The sequence below is a fragment of the Festucalex cinctus genome, chromosome 1, assembly GCF_051991245.1.
Source record: "Festucalex cinctus isolate MCC-2025b chromosome 1, RoL_Fcin_1.0, whole genome shotgun sequence".
NCBI classification, from domain to species: domain Eukaryota; kingdom Metazoa; phylum Chordata; class Actinopteri; order Syngnathiformes; family Syngnathidae; genus Festucalex; species Festucalex cinctus.
In genome coordinates, this window is record NC_135411.1 from 65,296,683 (window position 1) to 65,319,968 (window position 23,286).

Consider the following 23,286-nt stretch of genomic DNA (forward strand, 5'->3'; position numbering starts at 1 on the left):
AAGATTTGTGGGCCCGTTTCCCATTGCCAAGTCCATAGGTCCTGCCGCCGTGCGCCTTCGCCTGCCTCGGTCCCTCCGCACCCACCCCACCTTCCACGTGAGCCAAGTCAAGCCAGTCCAGGACAGTTCCCTGGTCCCGCCCGAGCCTGCGCCGCCCCCTCCGGAGATGGTGGAGGGGGGCCCGGTATACAAGGTCAGGAAGTTGTTGGATGTCAGAAAGCGGGGCCGGGGACGTCAGTATCTGGTGGACTGGGAGGGATACGGGCCAGAGGAGAGGCAGTGGGTGCCCTCCCGATTCATCGTAGACCCCTCCCTCATAGACGAGTTTCATGAGGAACATCCTGACTTGCCTGGGCCGTCAGGAGCCAGCCGTTGAGGTACTGTCACGCCGCCACGCTGGTCATGCTTTTATTTTTGCACTCATGTTTCCGGTTTATTTTGAAGTCATTAACCACCCTCTCACCTCAGGTCACTTGCCCTTCCTCCTGCACAGTAATCACCGGTCCACGCCCATGATTGTTTCCACCTGCCACCGATCACCAGGTCTATAAAAGCCATCACCCACCACCTGCAGTTTGCCAAAGTGTCACAACCCGTGCATGGAAGCGTCCTCACAGCCCTTGAACCACAGTCCTTGTTTTTGCCTTGCCTTGTCTTGCGCCCTTAGTTTGCCCCTTGTTTTCCTCCCTAGCGGAGCGCTTTTTGTTATCCCCGTTTTTGAGTGCCCTCTTTGTCTCTCCAGTTTGGAGCTCTTTTTGTTCAGCGTTTTATCCCTCTTTAAGAGGCGTCTTGTGTTTCCTGTCATTAAAACGGCAGCCTTGTTGGCCAACTTTCCATCTGCGTCTGAGTCCTACCTCTTCACGTCGTGTCAACAACGGTCTTACTTGGTTGCTGGACATGGTTACGCAGATCTCACAGTCTGATGGAAACCTTTCTGTGTTGAAAGGATGGATCAGTGCAGAGCAAACCTAAATATTAAGAGATGGATGAAACAAAACATTTTATGAATGCCGCAATTAACACCTCACTGTTCCTTTGTAAATTCATGATTTGATTCTACTTACAAACGGCCTTGGCAGTTTGTAGCCAATGGTCAGAGTGTGAATGATCTCTTTATTGGCATAAAAACCAGCTCTTGATTCCAGGATGTAAAGGTCTTTCAGAAGATCCACGGTGAAAGTCTCCCTGAGGAGAAGCTTCTGAGGAAATGTCTTGAAAGGCTGTCTGTGCGTGATGGATTCATTTACATCAATATCACGACTACAAAAGTTTTCAAAAGACAGTAGTGAACAGACCTAAGATGGAGCAATGCAGTTTTTTTGTACATCTTCTTATCCTTCTTCAGTTCTTCCACTGTCCCTTCAAATTCAAACTCAGTGGGACAACTTTTGGGCTCCACCAAGCTTACCCTCAAAATTGCTTGCCTTTTATTTAAAAGCTTGAACGGGAGAGTTGAAAATACAATACATGCTTGTTAAAACTAAGGTAAGCACATGCATGTCCCAATTTGTTGCAAGCACCTTGTCAACGGTGTTCAGGGCAGCTGTGAGGGTGATGTTTTGTTTGCCGTAACTGGAAGACATCTGCAGGGTGAGGCTGGATTTCAGGGTCTCCAGAGAGATGTCGCCTCTCAGGGGAGCAGTCCAATGTGAGCTTAGAGAACAGGAGGCTTTCATATTCTTCTTTGCCATGAAACCCAGTCCTCCTACCTGGCGAGTGATGGACACCACACAGTAAATAAAGTTGAATGACCAGAGAGTAGTTTGTCCATTTAGATAGAATTATGAATGAATCCTTTGTAGGGTTGAAAGCAGCATTCCACGAAGTGTGTCCAAAATAATGTTTCAGGACTCATATCAGTACATACTGTATTACAGACTTTGTAGATGGTGCAACTACCCCAAACTATGGCTCGGGTACCCCAGTTTAAGAACTACATAGGAATCACTAAACCTGACATAAAATGAATGAGGTAGCATTCCTCATTACTTGTAAGAATGTGGCAGCTGGAGTGTGGAGCTTCAGACGGGCTTCCTTCCCGCGGCCTCTAACCCTGTAGGAGGCCTCCAGGATGAGATTCCGTACGGTCACCCATTTGTTGGCTGTAAGTTCAGAGTTGAGCTGCAGTGTGTGGTGATGATGCTGACTCAGCTTGTGGGTAGTGTAAATAAACAACCATGGACTGTCCATATTAATTGTTCCTGTGGAAGTCAAATTTTGTATCTGTCAGTTCGTGTTGACACAAACAACATTCAAAGAGTTTGAGATGATATAATCACAGTGAAGGTCACCTTCCCATTTCTTGTGTGGGCTGTCACTTGGAGGACTTTTCCAGTGTAAACCAACCACAAGTGGCGTCAAGTTGTTGTAGTTGATTTTAAGATGAGTACTGCTCTCAGACCCAAGATGTTGAAGGTAAGAGTGCAACAGCTGGGTGCGGTAGTTTAAATCTTTTTCAGGAACCTGGAAATTGAACTGAAGGAATATTTCAGTCTCAGAATTGGAATTAGAAAGGAATTTGTCTCTGGTAGTACGACAGCAAAAAAAATAATAATAATAATAATAATAATAATAAAACTATAAATATAGACTACTGATTTAACCATGAATGTACAAAGTGCAGAGTCATTAAACAATATATAAGTGTACAGTAGTGCAACAATACTGATCTACAACAAATTATGCTGAGTCATTAATTTCAAAACAAACAGAACAGAGTCAGAATTTTAAACCAGATAATATCAATCTAAAGGTCTGAGTTACCTCCAATGTGTAGCTGGTGTGGTTTTGTGTCGATTGGTTTTTAAACAACTGGCTTAGAAGAAGTGTGTGTTTGTTGTTTATCTCGTCCCAGTGTTTACCATAGCTCATATCCACAGATGATCTGACATGGCTGGGGCTTTCTTCGTGCCTGAAGTGGATCTGGCAAGAACAAATGTTGGGTTGGGTTGACCTCAACACTATCAGAGGCAGACAGACATACATTTACAACCTAGATTCTAATATTTGTTCCATTAATTTGTATTAATTTATAACAGTTTACAGTATTCTAATCAATTTCATAGCATTTTTCTTAGCTGCACTGCTTCCAGTACGTAAATTAGGGTGTCAAACATGTATTGTCCAATCAGATTTCAGCCTCTACATGTTGCCATGCCAATCTAATCTGCCCCAGGCCATACAATTTAAACTATATTAGCAATGGGACTGTTTCTTTTACCAATCACATTTCAAATTCAGACACCTAGCTGGCCCACAGTAAAGTCCAACCTTTTTTTTCCCCAACCTTTGATTGGCAAGCTAAGAACTAGCAAAACACATTTGTTGTGATCAGTACAACATTTAATATCCAGGTGAGAATGATGTTTTGTTTTTTAAATTCTGATTTTGTCACATTATTAAAATAGTTACTTTGTGGTTGATAAGAGGCGTGTTGGAACAGTAGAACTCGTGATCGGCTCTCATTGTGTACGTGAGGTTAGCGTGCCTCTCACTCTTGACACTCTGGGATGTCTGGCACTCTTGTTGTAGGTGCCGGGCATCACCTACAAAGGGGCCAAAGGACATGGCAATCTGTGATAATAATATTGATATACACTGCCAAAAATATCGCTACATATATTTTACAAAAAAAAACAAAAAAAAAACGGATGGAGACAACTTATTACACTTTAAGGGATGAAAACATTAGCAGTATGTTTCTGTTAAATAAACAACCATGTGGGAAGGCCCAGTATCTGAAACCACAGTGTTTAACAACCATTCATCCATCCATTTTCTTAACCGCTTACTCCTCACAAGGATCGCGGGGTCTCGCAACCAAGGCACTTATTTTTCATCATTTCATCACGGCACACCACCAAACAAAAATGCCACATGCATACTGAAGAGAGAGAACCATGCTGCAAGATGTTTTCCTAACACTCACTGCCCAGCCCATATTTGAGGCGAAGCGCCGAACTCCACAGCACCCCTTTCTGCTCCATCAGTCCCAGAATTCTGCTGCCAACAATACCGGGTAAAAGAAGCTCCGCCTCCAAAGAGTACTGTCTGCTGTGGCTGTCTCTCCTTCGCTCCAGGGCCACTATGGACATACATTTTTATTTTTAGTCTATTGTGAAAGGAGCCAAAACATGCCAAAACCGTAAAAAAAATTAAAATAAAATAAAATAAAATAAAATTAAAAAATAAACATGCAAATATAGAATATATTATTACATAATTGGAGGACATTTAGTCCCCAAGAAAATTAAAATAATCCATGATGCATGTGCAAAATACTGAAACATGCGCTTTTTACAGGAGACCGAAGGTATCTGTGACTGTAGTGAAAGGGATTTCCAAACATGATTTAAAATATCAAATCGATCTTGAGCATTCCAGAAAATGACTTTTTTTTTTTTTTTTGCTCTTGTCCCTCCTTCTTTCTTGTTGACAAATTTACATATCAAATTTAACAAGTAGGCTACAGTAAGTTTTAAATCAGTTGTTTTTGTATGATTTTTGATGATTTGTCTTTTTTGTAATTTTTAAAACATTTTATCACTGCTATACTTTAAATAGTAGTACTAGTACGTTAGTTACGATCTGAAGCTGTGTAGAAGAGAAAAAAGTGAATGATGAATCACATGAATCACGACATTACCTGATCAATCAAGTTCAGTGTTGTCAAACTGAATCCCTCGAGGGCCGCAGCCCGACAGGTTTTCGAGGCTTCCCATTTTCAACACAGCTGATTCATATTTAAGCTCATCAGCAAGCTCTGCAGGAGCCTGATAATTATCCTGATCCTTGATCAGGTGCGTTGGAGTAGAGAAGCCGAGAAAACATGCAGTGCTCTGGCCCTCGAGGACCGGATCTTGACACATGTGATCTAGTTGCTCTAAACATATTTTTCATATTGTTTCAATTATAATGCTCAAACCAATGCAATAATGTTTCTCATAATATCAAAAAAGATATCAATCTCACATTTTTTCTTATTTTATCTTATAGCTAACTTTGTTCTTTGCCAGTTAGCATAGCAGCTAACACCTGCTAGTTGTGCTTTTGAACAAAAATTTTAGCATTAGTTTGCAACGAAGTTACTGTAATTACAGTAATAGCTAAATCAAATTAGAATTTAAAAAATAAAATATTATTATTATTATTATTATTATTATTATTATTATTATTATTATTATTATTATTATTATTCCCCTCCGTGAGCCGGCACCTTACAGTGGTGGAGGGGTTTGAGTGTCCCAGTGATCCCAGTGGTCCTAGGAGCTATGTTGTCTGGGGCTTTATGCCCCTGGTAGGGTCACCCATGGCAAACAGGTCCTAGGTGAGGGGCCAGACTAAGCACGGCTCAAAAACCGCTTATGATGAATAAAATATTTGGAGATACGTTTCCCTTGCCCGGACGCGGGTCACCGGGGCCCCCCTCTGGAGCCAGGCCTGGAGGTGGGGCTTGTTGGCGAGCGCCTGGTGGCCGGGCCTGCACCCATGGGGCCCGGCTGGGCACAGCCCGAAGAGACAACGTGGGTCCCCCTTCCCACGGGCTCACCACCGGTGGGAGGGGCCAAAGGGGTCGGGTGCAGTGTAGGCTGGGTGGCAGCCAAGAGAGGAGACCTTGGCGGACCGACCCCCGGCTACAGAAGCTGGCTCTTGGGACATGGAATGTCACCTCTCTGGCAGGGAAGGAGCCCGAGCTGGTGTGTGAGGCGGAGAAGTTCCGACTAGACATAGTCGGACTTTCCTCCACACACGGCTTGGGCTCTGGTACCAGTCCTCTCGAGAGGGGTTGGACTCTCTTCCACTCTGGAGTTGTCCACGGTGAGAGGCGCAGAGCAGGTGTGGGCATGCTTATTGCCCCCCGGCTCGGCGCCTGTACGTTGGGGTTTACCCCGGTAGACGAGAGGGTAGCCTCCCTCCGCCTTCGGCTGTGGGGACGGGTCCTGACTGTTGTTTGTGCATATGCACCAAACAGCAGTTCAGAGTACCCACCCTTTTTGTAGTCCTTAGAGGGTGTGCTGGAGAGCGCTCCCCCTGGGGACTCCCTCGTCCTGCTGGGTGACTTCAACGCTCACGTGGGCAATGACAGTGAGACCTGGAGGGGCGTGATTGGGAGGAACGGCCCCCCCTGATCGGAACCCGAGCGGTGTTCTGTTATTGGACTTCTGTGCTCGTCACGGACTGTCCATAACGAACACCATGTTCAAACATAAGGGTGTCCATATGTGCACTTGGCACCAGGACACCCTAGGCCGCAGTTCGATGATCGACTTTGTAGTCGTGTCATCGGATTTGCGGCCGCATGATTTGGACACTCGGGTGAAGAGAGGGGCAGAGCTGTCAACTGATCACCACCTGGTGGTGTGTTGGCTCCGTTGGTGGGGGAAGATGCCGGTCCGACCTGGCAGACCCAAACGTATTGTGAGGGTCTGCTGGGAACGTCTGGCGGAATCCCCTGTCAGAAAGAGTTTCAATGCCGACCTCCGGCAGAGCTTCTCTCTTGTCCCGGGGGAGGCGGGGGACATTTAGTCCGAATGGGCCATGTTCCGCACCTCCATTGTTGAGGAGGCCGATCGGAGCTGTGACCGTAAGATGGTCGGTGCCTGTCGCGGCGGCAATCCTCGAACCCGCTGGTGGACACCAGCGGTAAGGGATGCCGTCAAGCTGAAGAAAGAGTCCTATCGGGCCTTTTTGGCCTGTGGGACTCCGGAGGCAGCTGACGGGTACCGGCTGGCCAAGCGGAACGCGGGTTCGGCGGTTGCTGAGGCAAAAACTCGGACATGGGAGGAGTTCGGTGAGGCCATGGAAAACGACTTCCGGACGGCTTCGAGGAAATTCTGGTCCACCATCCGGCGTCTCAGGAGGGGAAAGCAGTGCACCATTAACACTGTGTATAGTGGCGATGGTGTGCTGCTGACCTCGAATCGGGACGTCGTGAATCGGTGAGGGGAATACTTCGAAGACCTCCTCAATTCCACCGACACGTCTTCCTTTGAGGAAGCAGAGTCTGGGGACTCTGAGTTGGGCTCTCCTATCTCTGGGGCCGAAGTCACTGAGGTGGTTGGAAAGCTCCTTGGTGACAGAGCCCCGGGGGTGGATGAGATCCGCCCGGAGTTCCTCAAGACTCTGGATGTTGTGGGGCTGTCGTGATTGACACCCCTCTACAACATCGCATGGACATCGGGGACAGTGCCTCTGGATAGGCAGACCGGGGTGGTGGTCCCCCTTTTTAAGAAGGGGGACCGGAGGGTGTGTTCCAACTACAGAGGGATCACACTCCTCAGCCTCCCTGGTAAAGTCTAGTCAGGGGTGCTGGAGAGGAGGGTCCGTCGGGAAGTCGAATCTCGGATTCAGGAGGAGCAGTGTGGTTTTCGTCCTGGCCGTGGAACAGTGGACCAGCGCTACACCCTCAGCAGGGTCCTCGAGGGTGCGTGGGAGTTCGCTCAACCAGTCCACATGTGTTTTGTGGATTTGGAGAAGGCGTTCGACCGTGTCCTTCGGGGAGTCCTGTGGGGGGTGCTTCGGGAGTACGGGGTACCGGGCCCCCTGATACGGGGCCCGGTACCCCGTACTCCCGAACCGATACGGGCTGTTCAGTCCCTGTACGACCGTTGCCAGAGTCTGTTCCGCATTGCCGGCAGTAAGTCGGATTCGTTTCCAGTGAGGGTTGGACTACGCCAAGGTTGCCCTTTGTCACCGATTCTGTTCATAATTTTTATGGACAGAATTTCTAGGCGCAGCCGAGGCGATGAGGGGTTCCGGTTTGGTGGCCTCAGTATTGCATCTCTGCTTTTTGCAGATGATGTGGTGCTGTTGGCTTCATCAAGCCGGGATCTCCAACTCTCACTGGAGCGGTTCGCAGCCGAGTGTGAAGCGGTTGGGATGAAGATCAGCACCTCCAAATCCGAGACCATGGTCCGCAGTCGGAAAAGGGTGGCGTGTCATCTCCGGGTCGGGGATGAGATCCTGCCCCAAGTGGAGGAGTTCAAGTATCTTGGGGTCTTGTTCACGAGTGAGGGTAGGATGGAGCGGGAGATCGACAGGCGGATCGGTGCAGCGTCTGCAGTGATGCAGACTCTGTATCGGTCCGTCGTGGTGAAGAAAGAGCTGAGCCAAAAGGCGAAGCTCTCGATTTACCGGTCGATCTACGTTCCGACCCTCACCTATGGACACGAGCTGTGGGTCGTGACCGAAAGAACGAGATCCCGTATACAAGCGGCCAAAATGAGTTTCCTCCGCAGGGTGTCCGGGCTCTCCCTTAGAGATAGGGTGAGAAGCTCGGTCATCCGGGAGGGACTCAGAGTCGAGCCGCTGCTCCTCCGCGTTGAGAGGAGCCAGTTGAGGTGGCTCGGACATCTGGTTCGGATGCCTCCTGGACGCCTCCCTGGGGCGGGAGGCCCCGGGGTCGACCCAGGACACGCTGGAGAGACTATGTCTCTCGGCTGGCCTGGGAACGCCTTGGGATCCCGCCGGCGGAGCTGGTTGAAGTGGCTGGGGAGAGGGAGGTCTGGGTTTCCCTCCTAAAGCTGCTGCCCCCGTGACCCGACCTCGGATAAGCGGTAGTAAATGGATGGATTATTATTATTATTATTATTATTTAATTAAGAATTATTCAGCAATGTTTTTGCCTGAATATCTGTAACTGGATTGTGGCAAAACAGCACTATGGATGAAATATCCATAATAAATAACAATAAATAATAATTTAATGGCACATTTTTTTTAAATGATGGTGTCTAAACTGTCCTCTTCTTGAATGATCTATCTAACCTAATAACGTCCTATCTGTTGTATACCTGAAAGTGACGCAGGTAGTCGGAACACATTCTTCACGGTGGCAGAAAAGCTCATCTTCCTGCCCATTCCACGGGTTACATTGGCAGAGAGGATGATTGGATTTCTATTGGCAGCCATCTTGGCTTCAAAGTGATAGTGTGTCCTAAGCTCTGAGATGAGAGTCTGTTTGTCCACCGAAACCTTGAGTAGGGAAAATTGATTCAAATAAACGTACGGACCAGAACATTAGACACACCTGCACCAAATATAGAGTAAGATCCAAACTAAGATCTGTTTGAAAAAGTGTGGCTTTCATAGGGATAATTATACATGACTCATCACATTTTGACCTGATAAATTAGAATGGGGAAAGAGTATCTCAATCAAATGTATCTGACACTAATAATAGAGCATTCTGCTTTCGTAAAGGCAGTTATTTGCATTGAATCTCATGTGAATGTATGGACCATTGTCTAATGTTTGTAAACAATAAGCGCCATATACTTGTGGGTGATAGAAAAACAGTTGACTAAAGCTGACCTGAACTGAAATGATGACAAAAACGTGTTGTGTTTGGATTTTCACCACCAGGTATTCACAAAAAGGTTTAGGTTTTTTTTTCTCCTATTTCTTTGGTAAAAAATAAATAACTGTCCAAATTAATCCTGAAGAGACTGTGGCGAGTGATGACCATACTGTAAATAGTCATCAGTTTTGCGGAAGGCATTTTCTCACACGTAAAATATACAATTTTTGGTTGGATTGTTGTTGAATAATTCAGTAAACCATAATGGGTAGGTAGCCTGCTAAACCATTTTACCATCAAAAGAGCCCCATATGTGGCTTTAATCTTAGAAACAGAAAAGTTAGTCCCATAATGATTGTGCCATGTCTGAATTTCCACCATTCTATTTTTTTTAAATCAAATTATATTTGTTGAAATGTAAATTGTAGCCAACGTCCCTTCTCTGTTTGAAATAGTTTAACTCACGTAAAACTATCTTTTCAACTGACAATTTACACATTCAAACTATAGCCATATAAAGAAGTCTTAAACTCTTGCAATTCATTTACCCTTCTTTCTGGTCAAATTACAAGTGATAGATTTTAACTATGTGCTATGGGGAAACGTTTCACCTTTTGCCACTTGGAAGAACATATGACATCATGGTGAAACGTCCTAAATGGTTGTGACAAAATTTAGATATAGTGGGAATCTTTCAGGAAAGTCCCAAAGATGTTACAAAACCTACCATAACATAATAATGAAGACCATCAATTATGAGCTCAAGTTTTGCTGTCTTTGTACTCTTCTGTTGTTCAAGTTGCCCTGAGAAAGCAAAACAGCATGTATTCATGTATTCGCAAACCAAAACTTGTTAATGTTGCTTGTCAGTCTGACCTTGTACGAGGATACTTTTTAGAGGATGCAATACCCTGAGCAAAAATCTGTGAGGGTTGAAGGCCAGGTCAAGTGACATGTCCCTGGGGATGGATGACTTTGGAGTAGCCAGAAGCAGGTGGATAGAAGCCTCTTTGGGAAACCAGCTATCTACCTGAATTCAAAAGGTAGAGTTTAAGCATTTGATAGTGACCAGATAAAGATATTATAATAATATAATATTCTTTGGTCATCCTAAATTCATCTTAATTCAGATGATGTTATGGTCTTTGGAGCGCTCACACAGATGTCTCAGAGAAGAAAGAATAAAAATTCAGCGTCATATTTGATAGATTTCTAGTACCAGCCCTTCCATTGAGTAGGCAGCCTCAAGGAAGTAGTAATGGAGACCTCTGTCCAGTTTCAGCAGCCGAATGGAGAGGTGGGTCGGACCTGAGGGCGGCAGCAAGATGCCCCCTGAAGTTAGAGGGTAGGAGGCATTGGCGCAAAGTTGCCAGCCAACCATCTTTGACCCTGAGAAGAAATATTCTGTAAGTATCAGAAGAAGAGGCAACTCAGCATTGGATGCATATTCTGTTTACGAGGCGTCTGTCCGAGCTGATCACTAGCCAATTACAAGACGGACAAAAAAAAGAGTGGTGTTGATGCTGTCTATAGCCCGCCACAAACCGCACAATATGGCCGACCCCACTAGAATGGACCTTTGCAAAAAGAAAAAAATGAGAGTGGACGATTCACACCCGCGCATTGAGCAATTGAGCCCTGTGTACACCTACTGGTGTTCTGTGACAGAAAACTGCGACCCTGTATTGGTTTTTCAGACTCTACATATAGAATACAGGGTCACTTTTATCAAACCATAAAAACATAGCATGATTGTCAAGGAAGAAGCAGGTTGCCACAAAGAGTTGAAGTAGGCAAGAATAAGGAGTGATTGTGGATATTGTTGAGAGTTCATTGTAGAGCGCTTACATGCATTTTGCATGCAAAGACAGCACACTTCACTATTCTTTTTTATTTTCATAGATTGTTCAGATTATTTACATTACGATGTGATAATTTTGCACGATCATTGCCTTTCACAGGTCACACCTATGGGCAATTTAGAGTTCACTCAACTTTATACATCTGTGGGAAGAAGTTGGAATAATGAGAGCGAACCCATACTGAGCAGAGGGGGAATAATGAAACTTCACACTGAAAAGGTGTGAACTGAGATTCCAACATAAGCATTCCTGCTGTGAGATAGAAATGCTAACAATTATGCTCCATTATGCTGCATGCTCCCTTCTTGTCATGTATTTGATATTTTGCACAGAGACTCAGCAATTTGTAATTAGATAAAACTCTGCCATCAGCTGTTTCTGGACTAAATGGCTGTATAGTGTCAGGGTTGCTTATATAATTGGGAAAAATGAGATAAATGTGGGCATAGCTGATAGTTTACATCACTGGTGTCTGTAGTGTACATGTGAATGACTTACAGTTTTTTGGTGTGCAGGCAGTCTGCTGGATACGACTCTTTGGACCTTTAATCTCCTCTTTGTGATCGCCACTGAGTTGAAATAGTTGTGAGCTGGTTAAGAAATGCAAGTGTGGTTGAAACATAATCGACAAAACACCCTTGCCTTGTTATCGTTTCTTGAGAGAGAATTTGCAGTGTTTTGTTGTTGTTGTTGTTGTTGTTGTTGTTTTGTTTTTTGTGAAAATATGCACTCACCTAAGCGACATGATGTCCATGGCATCCTCTGGCGTGTTAAGTGTGACTCTCAGATCTTGTCCCTCCTGCATGTGGACACTCCCATCCAGACTAGTGGAGCTAACAAGTTCAGAAATCCAGTCCACTGCAGCATGACCCAGGGTGCCATCAACCCCCATCCTGGCTGACAGGCCTACAAAAGCACTGGGGAAAGACACATAACTCAACACAGCTTGACACTGACAATCAAATTAAGTTGGCCGGTGTCTGTGGAGAGTCGTTCAAGCACTATGGTAGGACAACTTTGCAATACTAGCAGGACAATTACATGTTACTAGTGAGGCAAAACTGTGAACTATAGTAGGCATTTGCGCACTACTACTTGTAGGGTCGTAGGAGGCTACTAGTGTAGTTCTAGTAGTGTGGCCTTGTAGTGATACTAATGCAGCACAGTCATTTAAAGGAAGATTTAATTGTATAGTAGTTGTGGGGAAAAAACATGACTGGTACAGTCTACTAGTGTGCCCTAGTAATTCTACTCGTGCACTGGATTGCCTTACTAGAAAGGTCAAAGATCATACTAGTACATGGGGCTTAAGATGGATGACATGGCGACTGAAAACTTTAAAATAGCCTTCCATAGATATTGACTTACTTGGGTTTAATATAACCAGCGAGCGAGAAATGAGACTTATCCCTGTAGTTGATGTTTCCTTTGAGCCGCAGTGAAAGAAAGGAAGTCATATTGGTGGCTATTTTCACAGGTAAGCCAGACAAAGACGGCAGAACCAACTCTTCTGTCAAGAGCACTGCCCTGTGGTTCAGCTGAACCTCATGACCCTGGAAAGCAAAGATGATGTAAGAGATCATTTGAAAACCCAACAAATATGATGATAATCGAGAGAGACCAGCAGGTCACCTTGAGCAGTTTGACAGCCAGTCCTGCCGCGCTAAGTGACATTTGGTCGATTTGAGCAGAGAGATCGGCACATGTAAACACGCTGAGTTCATTACCAAATACTTTCACACCAACCCAACATTTCAGGCCCTCCACTTCCATTTTCTTCCTGGTGGATAACTAACACACAAAACAAATGCAAGTTGTACACACACTATATTTAATGTACACTCTCGGTCCACAACATTGGGGATGCCTACATCAAATCTGGTACACAAGAAAATAACAAGTGTCATTTCTTCTGTCCTGACTGTACATTTCTGAGTACACACTGTAATGTACACGTTTAAGATAAGACACCAGCATTGTCATTGTCTGCCACCCTTTGCTGTGACCTCACCAATGCCCTGGCCTGCTTCAGGTAACTGTCGGTGCTGGATAAACACACGTCTTTCCCGCCTAGATGGTCTTCATTTATTTTTCCTCTTGTCCTCCTCGCCTCTTTGGACACTGAATGCTCTTGAGCTGAAGAAGTTGGTTCTCCACTGGTGGAGCGACTCAAATGACCCATAATTCTCTTCAGAAGGGCTTCAGCATTCTCAATGTTAAAATCCACCTAGAATATAAAATAAATTGGGGGTGTAAATACTGCAAACAAATGTACACAGTAGTTGTATCTTATACTAAGAGTGGGGATTAAAATATGGTACTCACTTCTAGAAGGTTACTGGCTCGACTATGGAAATATACTGTCAGGTTAATGGAGACAGACTTCGGAAGAAATGATTTGGGAGAGAAAATGACAGTTGTTTCCACATTAGTGATTCCCAGGCCTGAAACATTCAAACAAAGACAGAAACTTATGAAGAATATATGATTCTTGCAGGAGCTATAATGAAATATGAGAAGAAGGAAATAGAGGATCTTTCTAAATACCTTAATCAAGAGTCCTATATTTGTTGCCATAATTTAGCTTTTTTTTCACATACAATGTATTAATTACCGGTAATTAGCTTTTTGTTTGCTAGTGGGTAATATATTTATTGTAAATATGATAAATTTTAAAAAGTTAATATACATACTGTATAATAACTTTTTATTGTACTAAAGAAAATGTTACGTAGGCCTATACATAATTGTTGAAAACAATAATGACTAATTTTTCCTTTTATTATTGAAATCTAAAATATACAGTACAACAAAATAAATAAGTAATTTATTGACCTGACCGCAAAATATGCCCACCCCAATGCAAATGAGACTCATTGATATGCAGCGTCTAATTCACTAACGCCAGCGCAAATAGCCACACCACGTTTGCGTGATGCAAATAACGTTTTTGGAAAGAATGTATTAACCTGCTGCAACCTTGATCGCGGGATAATGACGGCAGTGTCATTTGCAGCACAACATCCACGGCAGATCACGCAGAGAGAGAGAGAGAGCGAGAGAGAGCGAGAGAGAGCGAGAGAGAGAGAGAGAGAGAGAGAGAGAGAGAGAGAGAGAGAGAGAGAGAGAGAGAGAGAGAGAGAGAAAATAGAGGGAGGGGGAAATATCTGTTTGTTTTAGGACACATAACGTAACCCGGGCTGATCGGCAATGGCGGGGAGGCATGTTACGATAATTTTTCCGTGCCAGATGCATACTGTACGCCCACGCCAATCTCTGAAAATATATTTTTAAAAAACGATTGCACCAATAATTTGTACTTTATGAATGAATGACGTCGTTGTCGTCCTCTCTGCTCTGTACAGCTTAATGGCGCTATAAACTTACTCTCGGTCCAACCTCGCTTTCTGAGAATGTCATCTTTTTCGCAACTGTTACTATAACAACCATGTTGTTGGCGCAAATCCATTGCCATGTGTGGTAAATCAGGTGCAAATTTGCTCAAAGTTGTCAGTTTTGTGGGCGTGTTTGCGCCGGTATATGATTAGAGCAATATCCTTAGTGAATAAGTGGGTAACTGGGCGCAGACTGCGGGTGCAGTTGTGGTGCAATATTTCGCGCTATTACCGGACGCAGCGTATTCTTAGTGAATATGCCCCTTTGTATTGTACTAAATAATCATACATAATTAAATTAGAAATGAGTACGACCAGTTACATTTTTAGAAAATGGTATTGTATAAAAATAAAAATAACTTAAAAAAACATACATTATAACATGAATATTCATATAATTTATACATGTATTATTTAAAACAATTGCTTACCGATTTCCTTGGCACATTTTGAATCCTTGCTTCTTTTTTTTTATATACAGTCTTCCCTCACTATAACGCGGTTAACTTTTCGCGGTCTCGCTGTATCGCGGATTTTTTTTTAAGTGAAATTTTGCATATTTTTTTACAGTAATATACCATCCATCCATCCATTTTCTTGACCGCTTATTCATCACAAGGGTCGCGGGGGATGCTGGCGCCTATCTCAGCTGGCTCTGGGCAGTAGGCGGGGTACACCCTGGACTGGTTGCCAGCCAATCGCAGGGCACACAGAAACGAACAACCATCCACACTCACAAGCACACCTCGGGACAATTCGGAGCGCCCAATTAACCTGCCATGCATGTCTTTGGAATGTGGGAGGAGACCGGAGAAGACCCACGCAGGCACGGGGAGAACATGCAAACTCCACCCAGGAATGGCCGAAGCCTGGACTCGAACCGGAGTCCTCAGAACTGGGAGGCGACGTGCTAACAGTAATATACCCATTTTATAAAATTTATGAAGGTTTGAACATTGTCAATGTTTGAACAAGAGAGAAATGTGAGAACATGTAAATGCCTCAATGAGAAAAGTGTCTAAATTGTGCGGTCGGGGATTTTAGAGCCTTAAAACATTTATAAGAGTTGTAAAACATAAAGCTAACTACTTCGCGGATTTCATTTATTGCGGGTATTTTTTGGAACCTAACCCCAGCGGAAAACGAGGGAACACTGTATATATACCGGTACCTTTTCTACAAATGACCCAGGCCATGAGTCAGTTTTAAAAATCAAATTTGGCCCTGGAGAGCAAAGGTTTATAACCCTTGCACCTCCTAACCCCACCCACTCCCACGTTAAGGTCTTTTTAATAAACATTTGCAAAATTATCAAGTCTTACCATTTGTGGCTGTGTAGTCTGAATAGGAAGAGTATTTAAAAAAATCTGCTTCAAAGTTTCTGCTGATTATGTCGTCGGGCAGAGAATCTATGAGGGTCTGCTTCATTGGGTCTTCGCTTCTCAGGATATTGGTTAAGTGAGTCCACACAAATGAGCCCACTACATGGAAACACAAAATCAATGCAAAAATAGAAACATTCAATGTCATGCTTATTTTCTAACAAAGTGGATAAACAAGAATTAAATTCACGATAAAGTGAACCTCGGATTTTTAAGTGATTGCTAGTTGGGGCTTTTAACAGTATAGAGACAAGTAAAATTTTGTGTGATTATTGTTACAGTATATGCTATGTTTGTATGTAGGTATTATCTGAAAGTAGTCCTTTGAAGTTTTATAATTACAATAACATTTATGATCATTTCTACTAGCCTAGCTGTGAGATTTCACATTGTTAGCATTAAACTAGCAGACTTTTGTTGGACGAAATTACATGGTTTGTTTGACCATTTTAGTGTTTGTTTTTGGTGTCGGTTTTACAGTAAACATCAACTGTAAGTGACAATCAGCTTGAATACCTCTTGTTTGAAAAATTAGGTGATTGACAGTCTTAGTACATATATAAATGATATGGTCTTGCTCGATCAAGTCATCATTTACCGACCTTGGCTGGAGTTTTCATTTCTCAAGATCACCTTCACCGCTTCAAACATATCCTGATCCGGGCAGCGCATGAGCTCTTGGTATGCTGCAATTCTGACCTCCGGATCCTCCAGGGAGGAGCGGTACAGCTGCAACAGCAAAGTCCTCTGAAAAAAGGGAAATTTCTGTCAGTCACTCATATCGGATTCCTGCTAACCCCCTCACCTCTTCACCTCGACCTGTCATGAAGCATGGATTTTAGACACTTAGGGCTTTCTGAAATTCACTCTTGCATACGTGCGTAGATGTCGTTTACAGGAAATATCGGCGAATGGGGAATAATTTCACTTTTGAAATATGCTGTCATATTTACTCACATTAGTTGAGCAATCAAAACGCCTGAAGGCTTTTACGGCGGCTAATCTCAGCTCCAAATTTGCAGAGTGGTTGAGTCCACAGTGATTTAACAGAGGGATGAAGGTTGAAGCAGCAAGGCCCATGTTTCCCACAGATTTCATTGCATAAATAAACTGTTGGATAAAATGGGATTCTTTAGAATTTGTAGAACATGTACTGTACATTTAGTTGTATTTAATACAAATGTGAATATTGTATTTTATTGTACCTCTTTTACTTTGGTAGCACCTTGTGGCTCACAGCATTCCTTCAAGGATACTTCTAGTGTTTGTATGAAGGCTTGTACCTGTGGTAGGTGAATGCAGGGAGTAGCGGACCGCTGACATAGTTGATGGATCAAGGAGGAACCAACTAGCAGAGCCTTGTCCCGCACCTCTTGGACTTCAACTAAAGTCTTTCACAAACAGCAAAGAGTTGAAATGCTTCTTTCATCCCTCAAAACCAGCCATGGTAAATGGTACTTCATTTATATAGCACTTTTCCACCTTAAATGATATAAACTATATGGACAAAGTCATTGAGAGACACCTCTTAATCAATTAATCAATCAGGGATGGGGATAAACCCCTCTATGGTGACTTATTTTAACAAGGTATACAAGAAAATTGATTTCCATCAACTATGCGAGATTCGTTTGGAGTTGCCCCTTTTCTATTTCTGTGTGATGGTCATCACAGAATTTGAGAACTTTTTTAGAAGTTGTAATTACATTCTGAAGTTGTGTCTCTCAAGATGCAAGCAAGACTGCTGCTCAAAGCTTTCTGGCCAACAAGAGTAAGTGAAAAAAAAAAAATACTGAGCTAGGACTACGATGCTGAGCTGAAATGACATAATCAAGCTAATTGCTCAGACCGTATGTACGCCTAATGTCTCTTCTATTTTTAATTTTATTTTTTAATGTATTTTTATTTTATTCAATGTTTTAAGCCGTAATGGAGTGTGTCACTCAAATCAATGCAACCCTGTTGCTCAAATAATCGGAAAAAGACATAATTAAATTATATATTATATATATATATATATATATATATATATATATATATATATATATATATATATATATATATATATATATATATATATATATATATGTATAGTATAGAATAGTTATTTCATCGCTGCTCATTTTTTGCCTAGTTAGCAAAGCATCTAATAGTTACTATTTATTCTTGAGTAAAATCTCTAAAATTTGCATTGATTTGCAACCCTGGAACTAATTACGACAATACTAAAATGAAATTATTTTCAAACAATTGAACTGTCTTTAGTTATCATTGATTCTTTTCATCAATATTTCTGAAAAATATGTGTTTTCAGTGCCTAAGTAACAGTGTTGTGCCAACACTTCATAAAAGTATACCATTCATTATATGATGCCTCCTTTTCTTGAACGCATAACAAAAAAAAAGAAAAAAAGAAAAGGAAAATACTGGTCAGTTGTTTATTATTATTATTATTATTATTATTATTATTATTATTATTATTATTATTATTATTATTATTATTATTATTATTAATTAATTTATTTATTTATTTATTTATTTATTTATTTATTTATTTATTTTTTCACAAATGTTGGTGCCTAAATTGTCATCCAATTCTGGAATGACCCATGAATGTGCCCCTGTATACAAAACAAGATGCATACATGGATGAAAACTCTGAACCAGTCCCATGAAAAAGACATTGAATGATCTGCAACAGAGATTCTGAAAAATTTATCTGAAAAAAATGGACAAATACTCCTACAGACATAGCTATTTTCTGTGAGCTGTTCTCGCTGCTACGTGGGATAGTTACATTCTCAGAAGGTGCATTATACAGGTATCACATTACTTTACACATATAGTTTATCTCATAGGTGAAAACCCAAAACCCGCAATTCACGGTTCATGCAATGCAGATGTTCCTACATTGATGGAGTGTATGATCTGTGGTGAAGGGTTAGGGATGAGGGCGATGGTGGTGAGGAAAGAATGAGCCTGTTCGTCCTCCAGTTCTTTCTCCTTCATTAGGTCAGTCAGTAGTATGATGCAGTTTTCTGAGCCACAAGCAGGTAATGCATCCAACAAGGGCTGCCTGTCCCAAGAGTGAATGGCCAGTTGATAAACATTTGCTATGGTTGTGAAATGTGGCGTTCACTTCAATAAGGACAATTTGAGTAAACACGAGAAGATAATTTAGGAATACATCATATTGGTTCAATTGAAATCAATTTCTGATTGGTTACTATACAATGACTCATTTAAGCAAGTATGTAGATAGAACCAAGATATATTATGATATAATCAAGTTATGCAAAGAGAACGCTGACCACACTGACCAGTCATTGCGGCACTTGAAAGACGCTTCCTGCCAAAGTGTCTTGAGTTGCGGTAGACTCAGCTCTCTAAGCTGAAAAGCCAACTGAAGAAACCAATGTGACACCTAGGAGTGCATATAAAAATTTTACTAAAAAATCATGTATAAGTTTGTTATGTTGTATGGCCAGCTTTATGGCAATAAAAACAAGTTGGGGAATTTCATCTTTGAATTTTAACCTGAAAGCCTGGTACCATGAAACGTTTTGTGAGTAGTATTGTCAGGTTACGCTGAAATCTGTTGCATTTCAAACTTACCTCTTGTGGGCGTGATGTGACGCTACACAACATCCCGATAGTTTGGCTGACTTGGTGAGGAGTGAGAACATTTCCAGGCCTTGCAACTCCTTCGTCCTCAAACTGCAGGTCAGTTTGTGTCCCCAAACCTGAAGAATCTAGCAGAGTTGTAACGTGCGTTACATCACATTGGGTTGGTGGGGTTGAGTCATTTCCATTCCATGTGGTGCACGAAGTGAATTGCATCTATTAGGGCCCAATTTCCATCACTTACCTGCTCCTGAAACAGTGCCTGGCTGGGCCCTGAGCAACCGCAGAGTCGACTCAGTTTGCGTCTTCACCTGCCCCACAGTCTTGGACCACGTTGCTATGGATACAGTTTCGGTACAGTTGACCTCTTCCATCACTGCAGAGCCATAGTCCTGGATACACCGCAGCTCTGATTGCACTGACTGTTGATTAGGAAAATGGGAATGGGGTTTTGTCATCTTTTAGGATTATTCAAATATGTGTTATTTCTTGCCTATGAGGTTGCTCCAGCACAGTCAGAAACTGTCACTTTCTCAGGGCACTGCGAGCACTGAATAAAGAAAAGGTCATACAATGTCTTTGTAGACGTGCTGCTTGATCATCTGGCCCACATTCAAGGCCAAAACTCAAAATATGGGCTTGAACTATACCTTTTATGATGCCAGACCTGGCCACCTTCAAATTTTATATGCAGGAAAAGCATGGATTTATTGAAACATAAACACAGTATTTGTTTTGGTTTTTGTTTTGTTTTGGGGTTTTTTAACCAAAAGATGACAATGGGAATTAACTCACAGTGTCTCCTGATAGACCAACGGAATGAGTCCAGAAATGTGCCAGTCTCGATTGTTGACACTGGTTCAGAAACCTGGTTTTCAATAGTAATCGCCCTCGCCTTTCATACAAGCTGGCACATGTCCCGTGCACATCAGTCTAAAGAGGAAGAGTTTTACCAAAGTTAGATATATATGAGTATACACTCAGTTAACACCTTATTAGGGATATAAACTTAATCTAATGAGGAGTTACAATAGGCATGCTATGAATACATGGATGATCGCGCCCCCCCAATTTATTTAATTTATCGAATTTATTTGGATTATGATTATCCAAAACATTAAGTGCATTTTTATTCGTTTATTGAATTTATTTGGATTATGGTTAACCAAACAATGAGTGAATTTGTACTCATTTATTGAATCTATTTGGAATGATTTTTTAAATATGAAGTACATTTTTACTTATTTATTGAATTTATTTGGATTATGATTATCCAAATGTTAAGTGAATTTGTATTCATTAATTGAATCAATTTGGATTATGATTATCCAAATGTTAAGTGAATTTGTATTCATTAATTGAATCAATTTGTATTATGATTATCCAAATGTTAAGTGATTTTTTTTATTCATTTGTTGAATTTATTTGGATTATGATTATCCAAATATTAAATATATTTTTACTCATTCATTGAATTTATTTGAGTTATGACTATTCAAACAATAATTGAATTTTTACTCAATTATTGAATTTTATTTAAATAAGCTCATTACAATTCTTTTATGAATTAGTGTAGTAATAGATTCACTCAAGTATCAATACTACTATTACTCCTATTACTTTTTTAAAGTAAATTAAATAAGCAGTGAAAACAATATTCCTTGAACCTTTTAAGTTATTTCGGCTTATTTTAAATTATGTAAACAAGTCCGTGAGGGTTTAACAAAACCAACTAAACTTACTTAGGTCGGCAAACAGTGTCAACCGCAGCACGAACATTAAACAGGACCAGATCTCACCTCTGTTTCTGAATGTTTGGATTCTGTGTGAGAGGTCTGGAGCATGCTCAGAAATGCCCTTTTAATGTTCAACGTCCACACCTGCTCCCCCTCCTGGATACACAGGGTAAAGACCTTTCCCCCCTGGAGGGAGAACTTAAGGGATGTTCTCTCCAGCGACTCCCTGGGAAACAAAAGCACCAGATGAGCTTGCCGGCACCCAAAAAAACTAGACTTGTTGTGAGCACAAATAAAGGACAACATCAGCCATTAAACACATAAACTGATGAAAGTATAATGTACTATATATTTTGCATTACCTTAAACTTTTTAACCGAGGGACAGAGTGCTCCTTCTGAGGGGAAAGCCACTTTATTTGTGGATTTCTTATCTATGGCACAATTCCAACATTATAAGTAAACAACAATTGCAGAGTTTTCTTTATCCAGAAACTGACAGAATCTAACCTGCATCATTAGATGACACTCAGAGATGACATCAATATCAACCACACAGTCTAGTACCAGTCCGTTTCTGCCGGCATTCGATTCACGTAGGGATGTGGTGATTGCTGTTTTATACCTGTAAGTATACCTCACCCCCTTCTGATAGGACACGTCAGAGGTAGGAAATGCTAAGGACATGCAGGAATAATATTATTGATGAGTTTTGAAGGGAAATGTTTAGTTCTTGTACAAAGAAATGACTATTAATTCAGATGCGTCTTTTTCCAGCAAAATGATCAATCAATATAAACAAACCTCCACAAAGTTTTCTCACCTGAACAACTCGAATTACAGAGATCATAGTTTGACTGGAGGCAATCAGCTCCTGCAAAGAAAGACAAGCCAATCTCACATGTTAATAAAAATCAGAAACTTCATTAAAAGAAAGCATGGTCTGCTTCCACACTCAATACTCACATTTCCTCTCCACCAACATGCATGCACAATCTACAAATAATGAAACTCACCACAGAGGAGACAAAAAAATGCAAGAGGCAGACAGTAAAACCAGGGCATAGCCATTGCAGCCCCAACTAAAGGCAGGTCCTTCTGCCTTAGAGGCTGCACATGAAAGTGAGATGAAAATGAAGCACTGTTCCCAACTACTGAAAGACCACATTTGTACGAGGGTCTCCACGGTGATCCACACTGCTCACAGCAACCTATCAGGAAATACCTTCCAAGCTGAAGCTACAAACACACTCGACCAATCACTTCACACAACACTGGCACCTAAAAGTGGCTGAACATATGGCACTTTTTGTCAGAGAGCAAAGTTTACACGTGAGAGCAAAATGGAATAGTGCAACATTACTAAATTCAATGATGCCTGAGAGATACAAGTTCTAATGTTTGACCCGTTGTTTTGACGATTTTGTGAGCAAAAAATTGAGATACTAGCACCATATGGTGGCAGTGAATTCAGCTCACTTCACAACAAGCAGCAATTTGGCATAGTGAATATATTTTCCAGGAAGCTGGTGAATGAATAAAACAAAGAGATTATGAATTTAAAACAAACTTTGTCTTTAAATATTTGGGGCAGTATTATAATGCAACTGCTATTTAATAAACAAGCGGTGCAGCAACACAGAGACAATATGACAAGACACAGGAATATATTCTTTATCCTCTGCAAAAAAAATATTACTGCAGAATAGTGAGTCATTTACAGTAGTTGAGCAAAACTCATCTTTGTATGACTGTATTATGCCGACCTTCAATAAATGCACAAAACTACTTTCTTTTTAATGTCACTGTGTATGTTTTTATAAGGCACAATATTACAGAGTGCTATTTTCCTTATTAAAGGGGCTACACCACCATATTTTAAGCGCTTCCTAAAGTTAACTATAGGCCTATAATGATTAAATCTTACCTTTGACTGTGACACCATGGCCATGTTATTTTATTTTTATTTTTTTATTAAACATAGGTGTTT

The 23,286-nt window shown here is 41.8% G+C and overlaps 1 protein-coding gene across 7 annotated transcripts in view; it reads right to left on the bottom strand.

Moving 5' to 3' along the window:
- Positions 1-22,413, bottom strand: part of LOC144005296 (uncharacterized) — a 60,951-nt gene extending 38,538 nt beyond the window's left edge. For 5 of the 7 annotated variants that reach the window (XR_013279536.1, XR_013279537.1, XM_077503403.1 and 2 more), the window contains exons 1-33: positions 22,313-22,413; positions 22,120-22,170; positions 21,807-21,973; positions 21,660-21,730; positions 21,361-21,523; positions 20,357-20,494; positions 19,806-19,983; positions 19,553-19,689; positions 19,258-19,361; positions 18,848-19,013; positions 17,143-17,328; positions 16,895-17,047; positions 16,540-16,684; positions 15,878-16,036; positions 13,486-13,604; positions 13,172-13,387; positions 12,793-12,951; positions 12,529-12,713; positions 11,895-12,077; positions 11,659-11,750; positions 10,518-10,687; positions 10,175-10,328; positions 10,026-10,102; positions 8,793-8,973; positions 3,929-4,084; positions 3,412-3,545; positions 2,764-2,922; positions 2,292-2,475; positions 1,990-2,201; positions 1,521-1,709; positions 1,296-1,438; positions 1,065-1,224; positions 855-968 (exon numbers count right to left, since the gene is read on the bottom strand). Coding sequence is in view for 5 of the 7 variants with exons in the window: in XM_077503403.1 (XP_077359529.1) it covers positions 855-968; positions 1,065-1,224; positions 1,296-1,438; positions 1,521-1,709; positions 1,990-2,201; positions 2,292-2,475; positions 2,764-2,922; positions 3,412-3,545; positions 3,929-4,084; positions 8,793-8,973; positions 10,026-10,102; positions 10,175-10,328; positions 10,518-10,687; positions 11,659-11,750; positions 11,895-12,077; positions 12,529-12,713; positions 12,793-12,951; positions 13,172-13,387; positions 13,486-13,604; positions 15,878-16,036; positions 16,540-16,684; positions 16,895-17,047; positions 17,143-17,328; positions 18,848-19,013; positions 19,258-19,361; positions 19,553-19,689; positions 19,806-19,983; positions 20,357-20,494; positions 21,361-21,523; positions 21,660-21,730; positions 21,807-21,973; positions 22,120-22,170; positions 22,313-22,367 (4,860 nt within the window). In the remaining 2 variants the exon portion in view is untranslated. Of the gene's footprint in view, positions 1-854; positions 969-1,064; positions 1,225-1,295; positions 1,439-1,520; positions 1,710-1,989; positions 2,202-2,291; positions 2,476-2,763; positions 2,923-3,411; positions 3,546-3,928; positions 4,085-8,792; positions 8,974-10,025; positions 10,103-10,174; positions 10,329-10,517; positions 10,688-11,658; positions 11,751-11,894; positions 12,078-12,528; positions 12,714-12,792; positions 12,952-13,171; positions 13,388-13,485; positions 13,605-15,877; positions 16,037-16,539; positions 16,685-16,894; positions 17,048-17,142; positions 17,329-18,847; positions 19,014-19,257; positions 19,362-19,552; positions 19,690-19,805; positions 19,984-20,356; positions 20,495-21,360; positions 21,524-21,659; positions 21,731-21,806; positions 21,974-22,119; positions 22,171-22,312 lie in introns of those variants that run through there. The other 2 variants (XM_077503411.1, XM_077503427.1) reach the window with 2 other exon arrangements.
- Positions 22,414-23,286: the final 873 nt, after the last annotated feature.